A 22,862-nucleotide genomic window follows, 5' to 3' on the forward strand; every position below is an offset into this window, starting at 1 on the left:
TGCCCAATAGAGCCAAAGTCTAACTAAACCTTCAAGGCTTGGAAAATGGTTCAATAAAATTGAGTTCCAATTCCTATCAGTGATTAGAACATGAATTGCTGAGTTAATAAAAAATCTTCTCATTGCATTTCAAGTCCTGATCAAAAACACATCATGGATTTCAAAATACCTTATTGAACAACTGCATATAAAGCTCCAGGGTATTTTACATTTAAGGGTAACATTCTATCAAATGTTTGTAGGAGTCACTGTCTTTGAAAAAAAAAATCACCAGAGTTGTTTAGAGAAGGCCTCAGTAGGCAGCGCCTCAAAGATTCTGTGAAGAGAGCAGGCCTCCTGGCCACTACAGGAGACTAGAGAGGAAGATGCTTAACATCCCCTATGTACTAGAGGAAAGGGCCTGTCAACTACCCAAAAAGGTGAATTAGGGGAACAGAGACTGTCCAGCTCCCTGGACAGGCCAGAGAAGCAGAAAAGGATTGAGAAAGAGTTATTACCTGGGAACATCACTTAATCCTGAAAGGAGGTAGGAGGACTCTGAACCATCTCAGGTCAGAGCCTTAAGAAGGTTTGGTCAAAGGATTTTCCCATTGGCTCTCTGGAGGGAAACTCCTGTGTACCCTGAGACTTATTTAGCTGTGACCTGACTATGGGTTTCTGAAGACGATTATTTCTTTGCCATTCTGTTCTTCCCTCTCATTCTCAGTGAGTGTGCAGCATGGATTTGAACTCAGGACCTCCTCCACTTAGGGCCCCAATTCAAGAAAGTCTCTATTCATGATAGCACTTCAGCATATGCTTAAGTCTCTTGAAGCCAGTAGACTTAAATACAGTTTAAGTGATATCCTGAATGGAAAGGGACTTACACATAGGCTTAAGTCTTTTCCTGAATAGGGCCGACAAGCATGACTCTTAATTGTTTGAGTGAAAGGACAAACTCTTAGTGTGGGCTGCATCAGCTTTGAACCAACATTTTAAATGGGTCAATGTAAGGTTGTCTGTGTAATCTGCAGAGGCTTGTTATTTTGCAATAGTTTCTCAGCATTGTGTTGTGGCTAACAAGATATAAACGAGCAGTGCTGTGCATTCTGTTCTCATTGCTTTGTGATAATACTGGAATGTGCTTATCAATGCTCTGCTGTGGTTACTGAGCCATTCAAGTCCTATTGCTGTAGTGCTCATTACTGAAAGGTGGACACAGAACATTATTTAGTCTGAGGCGCACCAGAGCTCTTGCCCCACATCCATTCTTCACCTGTAAGATCAATCCTGTCAAATTATGTGCTGTGAATAGAATACAGAATTGGACTGAAGGCTAGTCAGTTTGTTTAGTAGGGCAGCTTCCCAGGTGCCCCAGTGGAAGAGCCTTCGCTGTTTTCTTACCTAGTTACTAATTCCTCTATTCCCCAGTCTCTCTGAAATTCTTCATTCTCGTAAAAGCTGAAAGAGAAAATAATTCTAAGGCATGGGGCTGCCCTCTGTGCTTCCAGGTCTAAGGAAGTAAAGTGAGGTGAAAGAGAGTAGGGTTGGTGCCTTTACATCAGCTATGAATGTTATTTTTTGCCTCCTAACTTAGAAGCAGGTGAGGTCACAATGTCTAATGTAAGGATGATGATGTATGAGGGGGGAATAGAAGACTTGCAGTAATCTAAAAAAAGCGAAGTGGAAGGCATTTTCCTTAACTGAAAATAAGGTTGAAAAGAGCCAGCTTAGCCTTAAATGGAACATGACTAGCCACAAGTTAATGCACTGGAATTTTAAAGCTTTATTTAGAATAAACAGGAAAATATTTCACAGAGCATGTAACCTGGAAGTGGAATTCACTTCTTCAATTAGTCATCTAATCACAACTCTGTAGCTGGGTAATTGCAACCAACATTTGTCATTACGAATGCTGGAAGGCAATCAACCCTTATGCTTTTGGATGCAAGTTCAGGAAGACGTTTCCTTCTCTCTTCCCCACTTCCTAATATACTGCATTGCACACTTTATTAACTCTGGGCACGGGGCAAGAGTGGAGAGCTTCAGTTTCCTCTGAAGAGTCACAAATTTGCCAGTGAAAGGTACAGGACACCTAACATGAATCATTGGTCTGATCCACTGTGTTAATGCTGCAAATCATTACATAGAGATTTTAAATGTCAAGGTGCTGAAGACTCGTGTAACATGTAGCACTGTGATCTAAAACTAAATGTGTTTTTTCTTAATGCTAGTACTCCAATGTCAAAGCAAAAAATACAAAAATATTTTCAAGGTTTATTAGCTCTTCAGTTACTACATTCCCTGATTTCCCTATTTGCATGGAAAACTTCAGTATTAACCATAATACAGGTTCTTAATGTCTAATGTTCAGCAGATAGAATGCTGCAGTATCCAGCAGTGTCTTTGACTAAAAGACATCATATAAAAAAACCCTTAAATGCAAACAAAAAAGCAGCAGGCGAAACCACACGATGGAAGCTGGTCGCATTCAATCTCTGAAAGCAAAAAGCTACAGTTTATATGAATAATTTAAAAAACAGCCTCAGACAAATGATCCCAGGTCTATATGGAAATAGTAAAACCTTTAGAGTCTGCAGCTTTTTTTTTATTATAGCTTGGTTCTTGATGAATGCCATTTTCTCTGGGGTTATTTTCTATTTTATAAATTAGCAGTCAGCTAGACAGCATATGCAGATGATAACACTTACAGTAGACCCTACAGAGATATATTTGAATTTTATATTCATTTCTGACTCATAAATTATTCATTAATATGGATCAGGCAATTGGGTAAAAATTAACAAATTAGTTTTCATTTGTTTATGTTAATTATTTAGAGTTCTCCCAGTTTATTAGAAAAACACAGGAAGATTAGTTTCAGAGGAAGATTAGTCTTGTTCTTAGATTTGTGCTTGCTCCCTAGACATCATACAAATTAGTGTTGTAAAGTTACTTTTATAGAAAGCTTTTAAAAGTAGAATTCTAGTGGTCAGAGTTTTTGGCTGAAACACTATGGTACACAGTAGATTTCTAAATTACAAAAATGCCTTAGGATATTGTTCAGCAGCATTATGAAAAATGGGTTGTAAGTGCTTTATTTACAGAGGAAGTCAAAAGTTTCAATAATTTTTTCATCACCCATTAAAAATTCATATGCAACTCCCAAATGTGTTCCATGTCAATCTTTAATACAGTATTTAATATAAATTTTGTTTAGTACTCTGAGAACATTTTAACCCTCAAAAAGCTTTACCCTTCAAATTAAGATATAGTCATTCTGTTATGTTAAACACTAATTTCAATTACCTGATTTTCCACTTTTTGTTTCAGACTTACTGTAGGGTATAACCATATATGCAAAAGCTTTGAGCATTATTCACTAACACAACATCTATAGCAGAAACCATAAGCATTCAGAGTATACCTAGGCAATACACATAAGCTACATTTGCAAATTGTAAACCCCAGTCCACCATGCACAAGTTTTTTGAATGTCATTTGTTGTCCTTTTAAGTTAACTCTCTTTTGAAAGCCAAGAGCTTATCTTACTATAGATATTAGCTGAGTGTCAGTGTCATAGTTGAGAGCCAGCTACCCCCTCTGGTCTCTCCAAGTATATGTGTATAGGTGACAGGCCCTGCATCTTCACCTCTCTCATGGTGGAATCCTATGATTCTCCCATTCTTAGAGTGGGTTCCTGGGCTACAGCACTCTGTGTACTAACTGCAGTTATTCAGCAGGCCCAGTTGGGTTTGGTTATCTACAGTTTTCACCCTTTTGGGTGCTGTGACTGGTGCTGAATACTGTGACCCAAAACAGCTTTTTCAAAACAAAAGTATTGTTTAATCACAAGAGAAAATGTTTTTAAACACAATCAGACGTCTATGTGCATATCTGTCTTCCCTATAGGTGTAGGTGGGCCTAGCTTATCCTAGATACCCCAACCTCTGGGGATTGGCGTTCGGTCTGCTCCCCAGCAGTCTCTGTCTCACTCTCCCCCTTTTCCTTTAAGGACTTTTTAAATCCACCACAAAGTTGTTTTTCCAGTTTTCCCTCTTGGATTCCCCCAATGTCTGACTATAAATTAGTCTGGTGAACTCAGCGTGGCCAAAGGTGAAATGTCAAAAGCAAATGACACATGGATTGTCCTTTTAGTACAAGTAAGTGAAGCTATCTAGAACTATTGCCCTTTCCTGGGTACATGCAAATAGCCCCTGCTTGAATTAACTCCTTGTAATTATATAGCAATATGGGAGGAAGGATTGCCCAGTGATTGGGGCAATAGCCTGGGGTGTGGGAGTTCAATTTCCTGCTCTGCAATAGGACTTCTTCCGTGACCTTTGGCAAGTCACCCTTCCTATGCCTCAGTTCTCCATCTGTAAAATGGGGATGATCATGAAGTAGGGAACCAGTGAGTCTTGGAGAAGAGATGGGCACCTCCCATTGAAACATCATGGACTGATGCCTCTATGACAGAGTCGGTCAAGGGATATGTCAACAGAGTACCATAAGCAAACACCACAAATAGAAAGGACATGTAGTATTTGTAAAACATTATAGGCATCCACACATTCATCATAGTAAGCCCTTAACCATTTATATCCCATAATAAAGTTATCTACATTTGAAATGAAATTCATATTCAAAGAAGCATGTGGGGAGAGTTTATTAAAACTTCTGGAGGCATGATCCTCTATGGGAAAAGTCAAGTTGTAGTTTATGTATTAAAGCACTACACTTTTCCCATGCTGTAGGGTCAGACTCATGGTTGCTAAAATTTGTCACAGGAGAAACACTAACAGATCCCTAGTCATTTTGGAAGCAACATGAGAGCTACGTGCTGTAACATAGCTCCACAGTGTTGAAAATGGATTAATGAGATAAAAAGAAAAACTGGTGCAAAAAAAGTAAGTAGCATTGAGAACCCTAAAGCTGTATATCGATAGTTCTGATATTCTCCAAGTTGGTCCCTTACTGCAGGAATGTTCAGAGTCCTCTTGGAAAATGACTTCAGCTAATGAGTGCGGGATGAGGACCAAAAGCCCCTCCACAGTTTTGAAGCTAGGTTTTGGTCAGAAGAATAAATACGAGCACTGGGAAGAGCGACTGTCCTATTCACTCTCCCTCATTTTAAAAATAACTGCTCTTTATTTCTAGAAATGGTATCATTGACATGAGTGCAGCCTCAGTCTTCAAATGGTTTGCATGGGTGTGTATTTCTCTGGAACTTGGTAAATGTAAACAAATTCACTCACTGCTAGGTGCTCCCTCATGTCGAGGGATGAGACATAGCAGCTCTCTCACTTGGCCAGCACTCCCTGCCAATGGTTGCTCTGGCGGTTCCTCTTCCAGTGACTCAGCCCTCCAACCAGGTCACTATTTTAAGTCCACAATTGTCCAAACTGAAAGTCCCCTAAATTCCTAAAATACCTTTAGCACAAACAAAAATTCTTCCCTTTCTGGGGCTCTTCTTCAGCCAGTCTTCAGCTCAGCCTGTAACCCCCTTGCTGGGCTCAATAACCATTGTGGGATGCTTATCCAAACCCCTTCCTTAGGGCCAGTAGGGGAATCCAGTCCCACCCTCTAATCTAGATTCTGGCCCTGGATCCTGTACAGCTAGTTTTGCCCCTTTACCTGTGCTGCATTTTTCCCTGAGCCACTTCCTACTCAGCATCTTAAGTTTTCTTCTGAGTCCTTCTGTGTCTCCCCTGCTTAATCAGGATTTCTCTCTCAGGCCTTCTTACCTGGAGAGCTTTTCTTACTCTCAACTTTCTGCCTAGCTTTCTCTCCACCCCTTCCCCAACTGGACTTTATCACCACTAAAGCCTGGCTCTCATTCCCATTACTGCAGCCACCTTCTGCTCTTTATAGGGGATTGCTCTCAAGTGGGGCTCATTCTATAATCAGGTTCGTTTAGCAAGCCACTCTGTTACAGTAAATAATTTGACGATTCATAAGGAATAGAATCAAGCTCATTACTTCTTAGCTGCATGAACTGTACTGGACCCACAGGAGTAAAAAGTAGTAAAAACTCATTTTGTCACTGAAGCAAGCAGCTGAGATTCTGAATACACAGAGTAGGAGGGTGTCATATTCTATGTAACCATCACTCCTCAGAGCAGAGCTGTCACTGTGCTGACTTGAAGTTCTCCCCTTAAGAGTAGAAGTGTTATCCTGTGGACTAAAGTTTTTTTATTAATAGAAGTTTCAGAATAATGTTCTTGTTTTGTCTATTCATCTGAATTTAGGTGAATTAGTTTTACTGCAGAAAAAAAGAGTAAATACTGTGATAAATATGCTTCAAATACAGCATAGATCTGAATGAAAATTTACTTACTCATACTGAAGAATAGAAACCTGTTTTTATTTAGTGAGGCAATAAAGCAGGTTTCCTTCCTTGATCTGTGCCTTATACAATAGATTAAAGTTACTATAAAAAAACCACCCAAGTGTAAACTTAAATGGTTGATTTATGCTTTGCTTTACATAGTCAGACACAGTGATAAACATATGCCTAGCTATAGTACGCTGAGGGCTGAACAAACAAACTGGGTATTACTTACACATGCTTTCCCATTAGTTTAGGAATGCACCACCCTGCAGTTATGTTATTCAGAGTCAGATGACAAATCACAAATTTTCCTTTGAACCTTCATGGAAAGGAACCAGAGAAGCAGGGTAAAAGTTTACTTATTTTCAAGTAAATTATTGTAGCTATTTTTAAGTGAAGATATAGACAAGGAAACTGTTTATCAACCATTTAATTTAGTGGCAATGCTAACACCTACTCCAGTAATCTAATAGGTCCTGGTATTCTCTCATGTGAAGGACTATTGCAGAGGAATGGTGATTTAAATGGAAAATAGGGTGGATATAAATTCGTTATTTACTTCTCTAATACACCATTTCGTTTCTCCTTCTAGAGTGCTGAAATTTACAGACCGTTTTGCCTTAATGACTATTGCAAGCCTCCACTCAAATTCCAGTTGTAAATAAATGATTGTTCCTTTTACATTAAAACATTTTTCCATGAGCTGAGTGATCTCAAATTTGTATGCAATGCTGATCCCAGGATATTAGAGACACAAGCCACAGTGGTCCCAGGATATTAGAGATACAAGGTGTGAAAGATCAGATCTTTTATTGGACCAACTTCTGTTTGGTGAGAGAGACAAGCTTTTGAGCTACAAAACGACTCTTTTTCAGGTCTGGGAAATGTACTCAGTGTCACAGCTCAATACAAGATGGAACAGATAGTGATAAACAATGCTAAACAATCTGTTCCATCTTGTATTGAGCTGTGACACTAAGTACATTTCCCGGACCTGAAAAAGAGGTGTTTTGTAGCTCGAAAGCTTGTCTCTCTCACCAAGCAGAAGTTGGTCCAATAAAAAGTATCATCACTTCACCCACCTTGTCTCTCTGATCTCACAGTTGTCACACAGGTAGGGATGTCTATTTTTCACTCTGGTGTTGTTAACTCAGTGTAGATCTCAGATTTTATTTTTCAGAGTAGCAGCCGTGTTAGTCTGTATTCGCAAAAAGAAAAGGAGTACTTGTGGCACCTTAAAGACTAACAAATTTATTTGAGCATAAGCTTTCGTGAGCTACAGCTCACTTCATCGGATGCATTTGGTGGAAAATACAGAGGGAATATTTATATACACACACAGAGAACATGAAACAATGGGTTTATCATACACACTGTAAGGAGAGTGATCACTTAAGATAAGCCATCACCAGCAGCAGGGGGGGAGGGAGGAAAACCTTTCATGGTGACAAGCAAGGTAGGCTATTTCCAGCAGTTAACAGGAACATCTGAGGAAGAGAGGGAGGTGGGGTGGGTGGGAGAAATAACATGGGGAAATAGTTTTACTTTGTGTAATGACTCATCCATTCCCAGTCTCTATTCAAGCCTATGTTAATTGTATCCAGTTTGCAAATTAATTCCAATTCAGCAGTCTCTCGTTGGAGTCTGTTTTTGAAGTTTTTTTGTTGAAGAATAGCCACCCTCAGGTCTGTAATCGAGTGACCAGAGAGATTTAACTGTTCTCCAATTGGTTTTTGAATGTTATAATTCTTGACGTCTGATTTGTGTCCATTTATTCTTTTACGTAGAGACTGTCCAGTTTGACCAATGTACATGGCAGAGGGGCATTGCTGGCACATGATGGCATATATCATATTGGTAGATGCGCAGGTGAACGAGCCTCTGATAGTGTGGCTGATGTGATTAGGCCCTATGATGGTGTCCCCTGAATAGATATGTGGGCACAGTTGGCAACGGGCTTTGTTGCAAGGATAGGTTCCTGGGTTGGTGGTTCTGTTGTGTGGTGTGTGGTTGCTGGTGAGTATTTGCTTCAGATTGGGGGGCTGTCTGTAAGCAAGGACTGGCCTGTCTCCCAAAGTCTGTGAGAGTGATGGGTCGTCCTTCAGGATAGGTTGTAGATCCTTGATGATGTGTTGGAGAGGTTTTAGTTGGGGGCTGAAGGTGATGGCTAGTGGCTTCTGTTGTTTTCTTTGTTGGGCCTGTCCTGTAGTAGGTGACTTCTGGGTACTCTTCTGGCTCTGTCAATCTGTTTCTTCACTTCAGCAGGTGGGTATTGTAGTTGTAGGAATGCATGATAGAGATCTTGTAGGTGTTTGTCTCTGTCTGAGGGGTTGGAGCAAATACGGTTATATCGTAGAGCTTGGCTGTAGACAATGGATCGTGTGGTATGATCTGGATGAAAGCTAGAGGCATGTAGGTAGGAATAGCAGTCAGTAGGTTTCCGATATAGGGTGGTGTTTATGTGACCATCGCTTATTAGCACCGTAGTGTCCAGGAAGTGGATATCTTGTGTGGACTGGTCCAGGCTGAGGTTGATGGTGGGATGGAAATTGTTGAAATCATGGTGGAATTCCTCAAGGGCTTCTTTTCCACGGGTCTAGATGATGAAGATGTCATCAATGTAGCGCAAGTAGAGTAGGGGCATTAGGGAACAAGAGCTGAGGAAGCGTTGTTCTAAGTCAGCCATAAAAATGTTGGCATACTGTGGGGCCATGCAGGTACCCATGGCAGTGCCGCTGATTTGAAGGTATACGTTGCCCCCAAATGTGAAATAGTTATGGGTGAGGACAAAGTCACAAAGTTCAGCCACCAGGTTAGCCGTGACATTATCAGGGATAGTGTTCCTGACGGCTTGTAGTCCATCTTTGTGTGGAATGTTGGTGTAGAGGGCTTCTACATCCATAGTGGCTAGGATAGTGTTTTTAGGAAGATCACCAATGGATTGTAGTTTCCTCAGGAAGTCAGTGGTGTCTCGAAGATAGCTGGGAGTGCTAGTAACGTAGGGTGTCTACATAGCCAGACAATCCTGCTGTCAGGGTGCCAATGCCTGAGATGATGCGGTGTCCAGGATTTCCAGGTTTATGGATCTTGGGTAGCAGATAGAATACCCCAGGTCGGAGTTCTAGGGGTGTGTCTGTGCGAATTTGTTCTTGTGCTTTTTCAGGGAGTTTCTTGAGCAAATGCTGTACTTTCTTTTGGTAACTCTCAGTGGGATCAGAGGGTAATGGCTTGTAGAAAGTGGTGTTGGAGAGCTGCCTAGTAGCCTCTTGTTCATACTCCGACCTATTCATGATGACGACAGCACCTCCTTTGTCAGCCTTTTTGATTATGATGTCAGACTTGTTTCTGAGGCTGTGGATGGCATTCTGTTCTGCACGGCTGAGGTTATGGGGTAAGTGATGCTGCTTTTCCACAATTTCAGCTCGTGCACGTCGGCGGAAACACTCTATGTAGAAGTCCAGTCTGTTGTTTCGACCAGACTCCAACGAGAGACTGCGGAATTGGAATTAATTTGCAAACTGGATACAATTAACTTAGGCTTGAATAGAGACTGGGAATGGATGAGTCATTACAGAAAGTAAAATTATTTCCCCGTTATTTCTCCCCCCAACCCCACCCCCCACTGTTCCTCAGATGTTCTTGTTAACTGCTGGAAATAGCCTACCTTGCTTGTCACCATGAAAGGTTTTCCTCCCTCCCCCCCTGCTGCTGGTGATGGCTCATCTTAAGTGATCTCTCTCCTTACAGTGTGTATGATAAAACCCATTGTTTCATGTTCTCTGTGTGTATATATAAATCTCTCCTCTGTTTTTTCCACCAAATGCATCCGATGAAGTGAGCTGTAGCTCACGAAAGCTTATGCTCTAATAAATTTGTTAGTCTCTAAGTTGCCACAAGTACGCCTTTTCTTTTTATAAACAGTGCTTAAGATCAATGCTACTTATCTCCCTAACTTCCATCCCTCCAGAGACACTATCAGCCCAAAGTCAAAGGCTTTATCTACACTTAAGTCTACATAGCTACATTAGGTAGGAGTGTAAAAAAGCCACACCTTTGTCCAACATAATTATGGTGACCTAAACCCCGACATAGATGCAGCTATGTCGATGGAAGAATGCTTTCATCAACATACCTAACTTCATTTGGGGAGGTGGTATTCCTACACTAACAGAAAAATCCCTTGCATTGGCGTAGACTGTGTCTACCTTATAGGGTTAGGCAGTCATAGCTATACCAATATAGCCTCCATAGTGTATACAGAGCCAAAGAGTTTCTCCCAAACCTCTTTTTTCTTAATGGTAACACACTGAGCTATCAGCTGTGCCATTATACACGGTTTACTCTCTGTTCACTTTTAAACTATATAAGATTCCAGACAATAGCAAGAGAAAAATATTAGTTTTTTAAAGTATCTAAATATTTATGTTTGGTTGTCAAGATGAATAAGGTTATTAAGATTCTAGAAACAGACTTACAATTTTTAATTAAAAAAAACTTTTTGCACTAATGCAGAAAGCTGAACTTTCATCTAATTAAAAACATACAAATTAGCTTTTGAGGAAGTCTGAATTCTCAAAGAGTAGACTGCAACATCCAGAAGAGTCAACTAATTTAGGTACTTTAATTTCTTTGCAGTGAAAGCTGTTAAAATATATAACCCATAATATTTCCACTTTAAGTGTCATCTTTGCTGCATATTAATTGCCTTCACGTACATTACTCTGCCTCCATGAGCGTACAATTGTTTATAAAGCAAGTTCATTCACTGGTAACATTCCAGAAAGAAGTAGATTTCCATTTTTAACTCTCAATTTCAGTATAGAAGTTTAGGGTGGGATTTTCAGAAGAGCTCAGTATTGATGTAACTTTGATCCCATTCACTGGGAGTCTTTGAAAATCCCGCTCTTATGGGAAAAACCCTTACAAGTAGAGAGGAGTTGCCTTCTTTAAAATAAGCACAGACATCTTTAGAGAAATTCAGTTCACCAAAACCCTGTTCTTCTTTCAACTAAAGAAACTCTCTCCAACCTACTTGCTTTAATCTTGGTGTCCCTTTGCAGGTAAAATTCCTTCTGATATTAGTGAGTTTGGGCTTGTCAGACTGTTAACCATGTCAATCCTGAGAACCTGGATTTTGTTGTCATAACCCTGGTCAAGACACTGGTTTCACTTTGAAATTTAAACTTCCATATCCACCTGAGACCACTTTATGGAAATAAGGGTGAAGTAGTTCAGAGATCATGCTTTTTTAGTCTTAGAGTTTTGTGGAAATTAATTCCATGTTTGAGTCCAAAATTAGGACAGACAAAAAAATCACACCAACAGTGCATATAATATTCTAAAAGTTACCATATGAGAGATACTAACTCCCATACTCCAAAATGATTTTGTAGTTTCTTGTAACTCGAAGCTGGCCTTTACGTGGTAAATATTTATGCTGTTCATGAATTAAAAATAATATACTAGATGGGATATATTCTCATCTCGATGCAGATGACACCTGATGAGAGTTTACTGTTTCATTCAACCTGGCTTGATACGAGAAAGTTTTTCATAACCAATATCTTGTACTTGTCTCCCCATCACCTTCATCTTGTCTCTATCAGCAGTAAGTATCCATAGCAACAATCCAAAATAAATCCATTCAGCTGCTGCTTTCTGGCTGTTGCTGCCTTTTTCAGAGGTCAGATTTCAAAGAGGGCTAAAGACTGAGCACCTGTGGGATTATATAGCTTTTATATTTAACCAGACTAATATCAGTGAAAAGAAAAGAATGATCTGAATGTTTGAAACCTCCACTGAAATAGCTGCTAAACCAGCATTCTGATGTTTTGAGAGACCATTAACCACCTGGGCATTTAAAATAAACAACCACCCATATTGCTCTGCAATAAACTAAGAGAATGCATTTTAATTGTGCATGTCCAGATTCTCTTATCTCAGTATTTCAGATGTTAAAAATAGTTCACCCATATTAAGAGTGGTTTTTGTGAAATAAGCAGTTTACAAATATTGGACCTGATCCTCAGCTGGTGTAATTGACATCTGTTTACATAGCAGAAGATCTTACATTTTGTGAACAAGAAAGAAGAACGTTTTTCAGATGGGCATTTTTTTCAAATCTAATATAACCCTTAAAGAAAAATATATGTTCACTAATAGACATTGATGGTCTCTTGACATGTAAATCATTCATAATAATTTTAATGAAAGTTTCTCCAACGTTTTAGTCACTTGCAATAGCTGTTCTGATAAACTCGTAATCAGGAAAAGCAGAAAAGCAGGTTCCTCTGAGACAAGAATAAAGTTTCATCATGCAGGACATAAATGCATGGCAGACATTCATGTTTAAAATCAAGATTGTGCGTCCATTATGTTTAATATGCAGCAAAATTAGGCTGACTGTTTTTTAGGGCATGATCCTGCAGTGTTCTGAGCTCCATTTACTCTCCTTTTCTACATGCTCCCTCCAAAACTGCTCTTCAGCTCCCATCTACAGAGATCTTGACTTTTTACTTTGGCCTTTTATTCAGGTCTTTTTCATGAATCGGTTAGCTTCATCAAGAAGCCAATCCACGTGGCCTTCCAGGGTGTGTATGCTCCGGAAAGTTGTTTGTGGGCTGCCATTGCAGTTGAGATCAGTCCTAGATTTAATTGTCTGGGGCCCTGAGGCAAGTTGTTCTCAGTGTGTATGGCTCACTGACTGCAGAATTTACACACCAAGCTGATACAAGTGGAGCCAGGGGCTATTGACTCTTAGGGTATGTCTACACTGCAATGTAAGCCCAGGGTTAGTGGAACTTGAATCAGCTAATACGTGTTAGGGAAACCTGGGCATGAGCATCTACATTATATTTTCACCTTAGGTTAAGAATTTAATGACCCTGTGCTTGAATCTAGGGCTCTAGTGTGCACACTGGAGTGCACAGACCAAGTCAAAGTAACTGTATCCCAGAGTCTCCACTGCCCCAAAATGTGGCTTCTCTAGCACTAGGAACATAGTGCACTTTGGGAAAACTTTACTGCCTGCTCTGCATGTTACCAGGAAGCAGCTCACTTTGAAAAACACTTCATTGGTTCGCTCTCCATTGCAAACCTAGGAGGCACTCTGATAATGTGCTTGCAGATCAGTGATCAGAACAGAATGGGTTAGTTCTGACCTGAGCTGCTGCCATTTGCAGGGAAGGGCAGGAGAGGGCAGACTTCTGTTTTCAATAGAGTGGATTACAGATTGTTGGCATATAGAGGACTAAGGAATTTGTCCCATGGAACTGTGGGCTTATTTCAGGATGACTCCTGGGACCCAAGACAAGCGGGGCTGTGGCTACACTGCAAAGCAATAGAGCTCACACTTGGGGTCCCAGCTTGACTTAAGCTCAGACACTCCAACCCTGCAGGGCTTGGGCGCCTGGGTCCGAGTCCTGCAGTGTAAAGGTGTCATGAATATAAAGGGAAGGCTAACCAGCTTTAAATCCCTCCTTGCCAGAGGAAAAACCCTTTCACCTGTAAAGGGTTAAGAAGCTGTGCTGAATGGAATGTATATTCCTGTTTTTGTGTCTTTTTGTAACTTAAGGTTTTGCCTAGAGGGATTCTCTATGTTTTGAATCTGATTACCCTGTAAAGTATTTACCATCCTGATTTTAAAGAGGGGATTCTTTTACTTTTTCTTTAATTAAAATTCTCTTTTAAGAACCTGATTGCTTTGTCATTGTTCTTAAGATCCAAGGGTTTGGGTCTGTGTTCACCTATGCAAATTGGTGAGGATTTTTATCAAGCTTTCCCCAGGAAAGGGGGTGTAGTGCTTGGGGGGATATTTTGAGGGAGAGACGTTTCCAAGTGGGCACTTCCCCTGTTCTTTGTGTAACACTTTGGTGGAGGCAGCTTTTAACCTAAGCTGGTAAGAATAAGCTTAGGGGGTCTTTCATGCAGGTCCCCACATCTGTACCCTAAAGTTCAGAGTGGAGAAGGAACCTTGACAAAAGGCAAGAGGGGTTGCCTTGATCCTGGGTCCAGCATGGGTTTACACTGCAGGGTAGACATATCATTAGGGCACAGTACACAAAGTCCTTCTCTTTTTTTAAGTTTTGATTTGAGGGTGGGTTGGGCTGGGTTAGTGTTGCTTTGCACTTTGTTTTTTGTACAAATATTGTATTTTATTGTACAGCACATACATTGTGAGATGAATGCGTTTTCATACATCAGGAAAAAAACCTTTTGGATGGACTGAGGCCATGATCAGCATCAATTGCTAAAATCCTATTTGTAAAATTATTAAATAATTAAAGAAACAAGTTTTGACTAAAAGTTTGATTTATTTAAGAATGTACTTCAGATACTCCAATATTGTAATGAGGTGAGTTTTATCAATCAAGTCACCTCCACTACCATGGGATAATTAGAGACATTAAATCAATGTTTATTTTTAATAAGAATTTTAATATTTTATTATTTGGATTACATCAGAACAATCTTAGCTACACTTCTATGTTAGTAAGTCTTAATGCTAAGCAAACTAGCACCACACAGAACTATTCCGTCCATCATATTTACAGTTATGATTGCAAATGGGAAAATCTCATCCCTCATTCTTTCAAAGTACTTGAGAGCAATTTTGTTATTTAAATAAAAATACTCCTACCCAAGCTCATGAATTTCTATGCAGTAAGTGCTTAAAAATTAATCCCTTGGGGGGAAATTAGTCTGTAGACCTAGAAATTGTGTCCATTGGTTATATTTTTAACAAATATTTCCTTAATGAATGCTTACCATGCATTACCTTCACTTAAATACTATTTGTTACTATATTTTTAGTCTTAGCTTGTACAGGCAGGGACAAGATCAGTTGTCTGAAACACACCATAATGCTTTATAAAGTCAGAAAGATATAGGGGAACTCTTTGTGAAAGCACGTTTGAGGGAGAAAAAAACAAACCAAACAAAATTTCTTTCCCACAGAACTATAAAAAGGTATTACTAATATAGTGTCACAGTTCAGGGCAATTGTGCCTCTATACCCGCTCTGTGGTCCAGCAAAGGCTCCCAGCTGTCACTTTGTTCAGGTGGAGATCCAAGTCCTTCCCATTCGTGTCTGGGATATTTCCAGTGTGCACAACTCCCTGCCTATACTATATGCTCCCCAAAAAGTCAGGCTGGCTAAACTGGTATGCTTTACTTTTCTCCTCAGGAGATGGTAAACAGTGCAATTGTCACAGTTAAGCTACCAAACCACTTTTTCTAAGCAAGCACATTTATTCTTAAGGTGAAAGCATTACAGAAGCATCACATTAAAAACAATAAAAACCTACAGGCATTGTAATAAGTTTACTAGAGATCACCCCACAATTCCAAAAAGGTCTGTGGCTGGTGAACAGTCCTACAGACCTCAGGCTATGGTTTTCATATGGTTATAAGTTAGTCAAAGCTTCAGCTCACAACAAGAGCACACTCATGAGTAAGTGAGTTAGTCCTTTATACAGGTTTCAGAGTAGCAGCCGTGTTAGTCTGTATCCGCAAAAAGAAAAGGAGTATTTGTGGCACCTTAGAGACTAACAAATTTATTTGAGCATAAGCTTTCATGAGCTACAGCTCACTTCATCGGATGCATGCAGTGGAAAATACAGTGGGGAGATTTTTATATACACAGAGAACATGAAACAATGGGTGTTACCATACACACTGTAATAAGAGTAATCAGGTAAGGTAAGCTATTACCAGCAGGAGAAAAAAAAATCTTTTGTAGTGATAATCAAGATTGGCCATTTCCAGCAGTTGACAAGAACTTGTGAGGAACAGAAGAGGGGGAAAATAAACATAGGGAAATAGTTTCTGTAATGACACATCCACTCCCAATCTTCATCATCTGGACCCATGGAAAAGAAGCCCTTGAGGAACTCCACCATGATTTCAACAATTTCCATCCCACCATCAACCTCAGCCTGGATCAGTCGACACAAGAAATCCATTTCCTGGACACTATAGTGCTAATAAGCGATGGTCACATAAACACCACCCTATACCGGAAACCTACTGACCATTATACTTACCTGCATGACTTCAGCTTTCACTCAGATCACACCACATGATCCATTGTCTACAGCCAAGCTCTATGATACAACTGCATTTGCTCCAACCCCTCTATCAGAGACAAACACCTACAAGCATTCTTACAACTATAATACCCACCTGCTGAAGTGAAGAAACAGATTGACAGAGCCAGAAGAGTACCCAGAAGTCACCTACTACAGGACAGGCCCAACAAAGAAAACAACAGAACGCCACTAGCCATCACCTTCAGCCCCTAACTAAAACCTCTCCAACGCATCATCAAGGATCTACAACCTATCCTGAAGGATGACCCATCACTCTCACAGATCTTGGGAGACAGACCAGTCCTTGCTTACAGACAGCCCCCCAATCTGAAGCAAATACTCACCAGCAATCACACACCACACAACAGAACCACTAACCCAGGAACCTAAACTTGCAACAAAGCCCGTTGCCAACTCTGTCCACATATCTATTCAGGGGACACCATCATAGGGCCTAATCACATCAGCCATACTATCAGAGGCTCGTTCACCTGCGCATCTACCAATGTGATATATGCCATCATGTGCCAGCAATGCCCCTCTGCCATGTACATTGGTCAAACTGGACAGTCTCTACGTAAAAGAATGAATGGACACAAATCAGACGTCAAGAATTATAACATTCAAAAACCAGTTAGAAAACACTTCAATCTTTCTGGTCACTCGATTACAGACCTAAGAGTGGCTATTCTTCAACAAAAAAGCTTCAAAAACAGACTCCAACGAGAGACTGCTGAATTGGAATTAATTTGCAAACAGGATACAATTAATTTAGGCTTGAATAGAGACTGGGAGTGGATGGGTCATTACACAAAGTAAAACTATTTCCCCATGTTATTCCCCCTCCCCCCCCCATTCCTCAGACGTTCTTGTCAACTGCTGGTAATGGCCCACCTTGATTATCACTACAAAAGGTTTTCTTCCTCCCACCTCCCTCCCCGCCCCCGCTCTCCTGCTGGTAACAGGTCATCTTAAGTGATCACTCTCCTCACAGTGTGTATGGTAACTCCCATTGTTTCATGTTCTCTGTGTACATAAATCTCCCCACTGTATTTTCCACTGAATGCATCCGATGAAGTGAGCTGTAGCTCATGAAAGCTTACACTCAAATAAATTTGTTAGTCTCTAAGGTGCCACAAGTCCTCCTTTTCTTTTTGCAAATACAGACTAACATGGCTGCTACTCTGAAACCTGTCCTTTATACGGTTTTCTTTTGAACTATTCTCATGTAACAGGTGATCAGCAGATGAAAGTCCGTCCTGTCCTCACCTCCTGCCCCCTGGGCGAAGCTTCATAAGCTGAGTCCGTAAATGGAAATTCCCTCCCCCACACACTTCCCAGGAATTCCACTTCACATATATTGTCCCAAAAGATTGTGTGCATCTGCTACATTATACTGAACACAGTCTTTTAAAGCTCACAATACTTTCCAGAGATTTCATTAATCTGGTCTTCCCTCAAAGTAGTCTCCTACAATCCCACAATACATAAATATTTGCATTTTCAATACAATCCATGCCTAAAATACTTAACTTAATTCAGTCACGTTTGTCCAGGATATTGAAGGAAATTTTCATAGCTGCCACATATCGGGTCACAGCTTTATAATGTACAGTATTGGACTGTCCCAGTAGTTTCCTGTCATCTGATAAAATAGCCAAGTATCAAATGGATTTCAGAGCAGGAATGGGAGATTTAAAAATTCAACACTCAGTGGGCTGCCTTGACTACTCTGCTCATCTCCCAAGTAGCACAGGTCCTTTCCCCTCCTCCCAGTGGTTGGCCTTAGGTCTCTTTTGTGAGCATAGGGCTATATCTACATTGCAAATGAAGCTGTGATTATAGTACAGGTAAGCAGACCCAGGTTAGTTTTATTGTAGCTAGCACAGGTAACAATAGCAGTGTAGATGTGGCTTCAGCACAGGGTAGCAATGAGAGTGCAAGCCCTCATAGTGCCCTGGATACAGTCTTTGGTTGCGAGTCCTTGTTGAATCCCATGCTGCTATGTCTACGCCGCTATTGTTATTTGGATTAAATTATTTGGATTAGCTGGATTAAAAACAGCATGAGTATGCCTACCCATGCTACAATTACACCTTCACTTGCAGTACAGATATACCTAAAGAGCCATTAGGAAAGGAGCACTAAACTACTCCTTTTCTGCAGCCTGCTCACCTTCAATATAAATTTTGCTTTTGCTGAAAATCAAAAATTTTAACAGGAACTACTCATTTACATATTAATTTAAAAGGACAAAGTTAGATAGCGCCCCAAATACAGCTAAAATAAAAATGGAAATATATTTATAAGATATTTTATGTGACTCAAAAGCAAGTTGTTCAAATTAAATTAAGATTGTGTTATTAAACAATCTGACCCTTTTTTTTGTATATAGGAACGGGGCAGACAATAGATGCATTTTAAAATAATATCATAATATTGGTAATGCCTATTGCCAAGACAACTTAGTACTTCAATTATCATAATTAAAACAAAAAACCAAGATAGAAGTGGTTAAATAAATGCTAAACAAAATAAGTCTTCCATCATACCCTGAAGGCTGTTTGAATTGAACTGAAAAGAGCAAAATTCCAGGGATGAGAACCTTGAAGGAAAAGTCCTACTGATGTATATGGTGTCTTCAGTCTTATGCATTAAAAAAGCAAGTACTGCCCAGATGATATTAACTGCAGTGATGGAGTATAGGGAGAAAGAAGGCTGTCAAATAACCACATTCAACACCACTTAAGACTTTAAAGAGCACTAGCCAATAACTTCTGAAAGCCAATGCATAGATTTGAACCCTGGCATATGTTCACACCAACCTACACTACTGAGGAGATGGGCAGCTGCATACTACATAACTAGAATTTCTTGAAGGAGTTCAGGAATCCTGGATTGTAGAGCATATTACTATTTAACATCATTAACATCGGGGTATCATTATTGCAAAAAAACATATCCCAAGCAGCAATTGTACACAGGTTAAGAAAGGCCTCACATGAAGTTAGGTAATATAATATAGAAGATATTAAGAGAAAACACATAATATCCCCTCCACAGAAAGAAGGTGAGCCACCACACCCATAATCCAGGATTTCATGATTCAAAACTATTTGGTATATGAAAAAGTTATGCAGATGTAGATCATTTATGAAAGTAACTAACAATCACTTAGCCTGTGTGGATTTTCTCTCCTAGAAAACTAAGACTGCCTCTTAGTAATGTCAGATTACTTGGTACCGTACTGATTTTTTTTTAAGCGATGTATTTCCACACTTTTGTCTTTAAAAGCGTGTAAGTACCAGCTCTTAACTATGTGTGTTACATGTGTATTTTAAGAGAACAGAGGTGTCCATCTAGGCTAATACACAAAGCAGCAATCAGGAATGCAACATATACTGGAAGTTCTGAGGCAAAATCCTGTCCCCACTCAACTCACTGAGTTTTGCCATAGACTTGAGTGGGGACAGGATTTCACCCATGGTCTTTGGATTATGTGCTCCTCAAGGTAATCAGGAGTACAGATAAAAGGATCAGAGAACGGATGAAACAAAAAAAGGGGGGGGGTAATGAAATTCTGATGCTTGCTAAATAATGTGTGTTTAGAACTTTGTTTAATATAATATATTTTTGTCATGTATTTTATTAAAACTCCTTTGAAGGAGCAGCTGAGGTTTATCAGCCTCCCACAGACAGTGAGTGTTAGGGAGGCAAGTGAGGAGATAGTGGACAGAATCAGTAGGATACTCCACATGGAAGGAGGCAGAGAGATGAAAGTGGAAGAAGGACACCATTGCCCTTATTCTGGAACCACTAACACAAACTTGAAGCAATATTGACTTCAGTGGGATTGCTCACATGCTTAAAGTTAACCACATGCATAAAGTAAAAAGAAAAGGAGTATTTATGGCACATGAGATACACATTATGGCACATTTATGGCACATTTCATCGGATGCATGCAGTGGAAAAACATGCATCCGATGAAGTGAGCTGTAGCTCACAAAAGCTTATGCTCAAATACATTTGTTAGTCTCTCATGTGCCACAAATACTCCTTTTCTTTTTGCGGATACAGACTAACATGGCTGCTACTCTGAAACACATGCATAAAAGTGTTTGTCAGATCAGGGTCTAAAGAGTCACATTGGGTGGAATAAAGAAAAGGAGTACTTGTGGCACCTTACAGACTAACAAATTTATTAGAGCATAAGCTTTCGTGAGCTACAGCTCACTTCATCGGATGCATTTGGTGGAAAAAACAGAGGAGAGATTTGTTTCATGTTCTCTCTGTGTGTGTATATAAATCTCTCCTCTGTTTTTTCCACCAAATGCATCCGATGAAGTGAGCTGTAGCTCACGAAAGCTTATGCTCTAATAAATTTGTTAGTCTCTAAGGTGCCACAAGTACTCCTTTTCTTTTTGCGAATACAAACTAACACGGCTGCTACTCTGAAATTGGGTGGAATGAGAGGGTTATGGTAGCTGTATATATTTGAAGGTTTAGTAATGAGAAACAAAGGGAAGGTATTGCTTTGATTTAACAACAAAGTGGGAGTGAAATGATGAACCAGCAATCAACAAGAATTGTTACTATAATGAATGTATCATCTTAGCTGGTTTGCTTAAATTTCACAACTAAGGAATGGCTTTACTTTTAACAAAGGGATACTTTATTTTAATGACTTGGTTCAAGATACTGGCAACAGTTGGAACTAATTAGTTGTCTTCCAGAGATGAGTGAAGCTAGTTAAATAAAACATGTCTTTTAGCTGTCGGACCACCAATATGCCTTTAAAAAACACTGTTGCTGGTGCAGCAGCAAATACCCAGATATCTCAAGGTTACTCTCTCTCTCTCTCCACACACACACACACACACACACACACACACACACACACACACAATGAAATAATCCTTGTTATTTATGTCAGGTGATTTCACCTTACTCCAAAAAAACAAAATAAAAAAAAAAACCTAACAGATTTCCAAATAAATAATCCAAATGACAAAACGCAATAGAGACAGGACCGTTACCCCATAGAGAAGCATCAAGTTCTAGTTAAATTATTTTCTATTTTACTGATCATATGCATATACTGAATTGGGAAAATATCCCTTCAACTTTGAGGCCAACTTTTGAACCAGGACCCTCCTCATTATTTCCCAGTTCAGTTTGGGAAGACATCTGTACCCCCAAAGTGTAATGAAAAATAATGCATGACAACATTATCTGGTTGGTATAGTTCTGCCTACTGCAAGGCGTTAAACCAAAGAGGCTGTTAGTGGGGAAACAAAGAAACAAAGCTCATGGCAAAAATAAAGTATGGGCGAGAGAATACCAACAGGCTGATGAAACCATTAATTGAGAATACCCCTGCCTGGCTCCAACCAGGCTGGCTAAGTTTAACTCTCCCCAGACCTGAGCCTAGGATCAAAGGGCAGACTAAAACCTTACAAATCCTAGGCTAGGGAAGAAGGGATAGGAAGCTAAGTGGGTTGTCAGCAGCAGGAGACAAGTCTTTGGAAGAAAGACAAAAACTGCAGCAACCAGGGTCCCTCCCACTCCAGAGATGGAGGTGACTGGGCTGAATGGAATTTACCAAAGTTTGCAAGGAAAGATTAAGGTTTAAGTTAAAGCAAAATGTGTGTACAGGCCTTAATTTATTTTACCCATTGCTCTGCACGCTGTGTACCTTGGGGTGAATAAAAATGTGTTTTTGAGAAGCTGTTTGAGTGTCTTGAATCAGCTGCTGTCACAGGCTCCTGGAGGAAAATGGCTTACAGGTGCCAAACACAGCAGGCGAACAATAGGGCTGCAGCCCAGAGTGGTTCCTTCTAGAAAGGGGTGACGGTAGCAAAACCCGTCCCCAAAGGGGTGTAAGTAAAGAGGAATGAAAGGGAATTTAAGCACAGCTCTTCCTATAACGAAGATCTTTGGAACAAAATGTAAAACCCCCAATCATCATCCTAACTTTGCACCAGTAACTCCTAAAGAAAATTAAGTAACAAAAACAAAACACCCCCCACCCCCCAAAAAAACAGAATAGGATAGAGATCAGATCATCTTGTGAGAGATACTTAATGTGATGATGGGATAGTAAAAGAACCTACACAAATTAAATAAAATAGAGTGGTAAAACCTTTCTTATAAAAATTTGAAACCAACAAACAATATAGTGGCAGTAAACCTAGTAAAATAGCAAATTGATCGGTGATAAAGTATGTAGAATTACTAGTTATATTTGGATCAAACCTAATCTTTTCAAAATAAAATTGTTTTTCTAGGGATAGTCTTACAGTGAAACTACATTTTATAAAAAAATCTTTCCTTTGAATCATTTTCATAAAGATACAAAAACATGTAATTTGTCACAAAGTTTAATTTACAAACTGAAAATGTAATGTATTGATTTTATCTATGTTCACAACTACCAAATTCATTCTTATTTTAAATCT

At 39.7% G+C, this 22,862-nt stretch overlaps 1 protein-coding gene across 4 annotated transcripts in view; it reads right to left on the reverse strand.

Annotated features, from left to right (window-relative positions):
• The window catches only part of IQCJ (IQ motif containing J), a 313,719-nt gene extending 307,913 nt beyond the window's left edge, over window positions 1–5,806 (reverse strand). For all 4 annotated transcript variants that reach the window (XM_043491912.1, XM_043491913.1, XM_043491914.1 and 1 more), the window contains exon 1: window positions 5,238–5,806. In XM_043491912.1, coding sequence (XP_043347847.1) covers window positions 5,238–5,255 — 18 coding nt within the window. In that variant the 5' untranslated portion in view covers window positions 5,256–5,806. The remainder of the gene's footprint in view (window positions 1–5,237) is intronic.
• Window positions 5,807–22,862: the final 17,056 nt, after the last annotated feature.

Source organism: Dermochelys coriacea, chromosome 9 (assembly GCF_009764565.3).
Source record: "Dermochelys coriacea isolate rDerCor1 chromosome 9, rDerCor1.pri.v4, whole genome shotgun sequence".
Taxonomy (NCBI): domain Eukaryota; kingdom Metazoa; phylum Chordata; order Testudines; family Dermochelyidae; genus Dermochelys; species Dermochelys coriacea.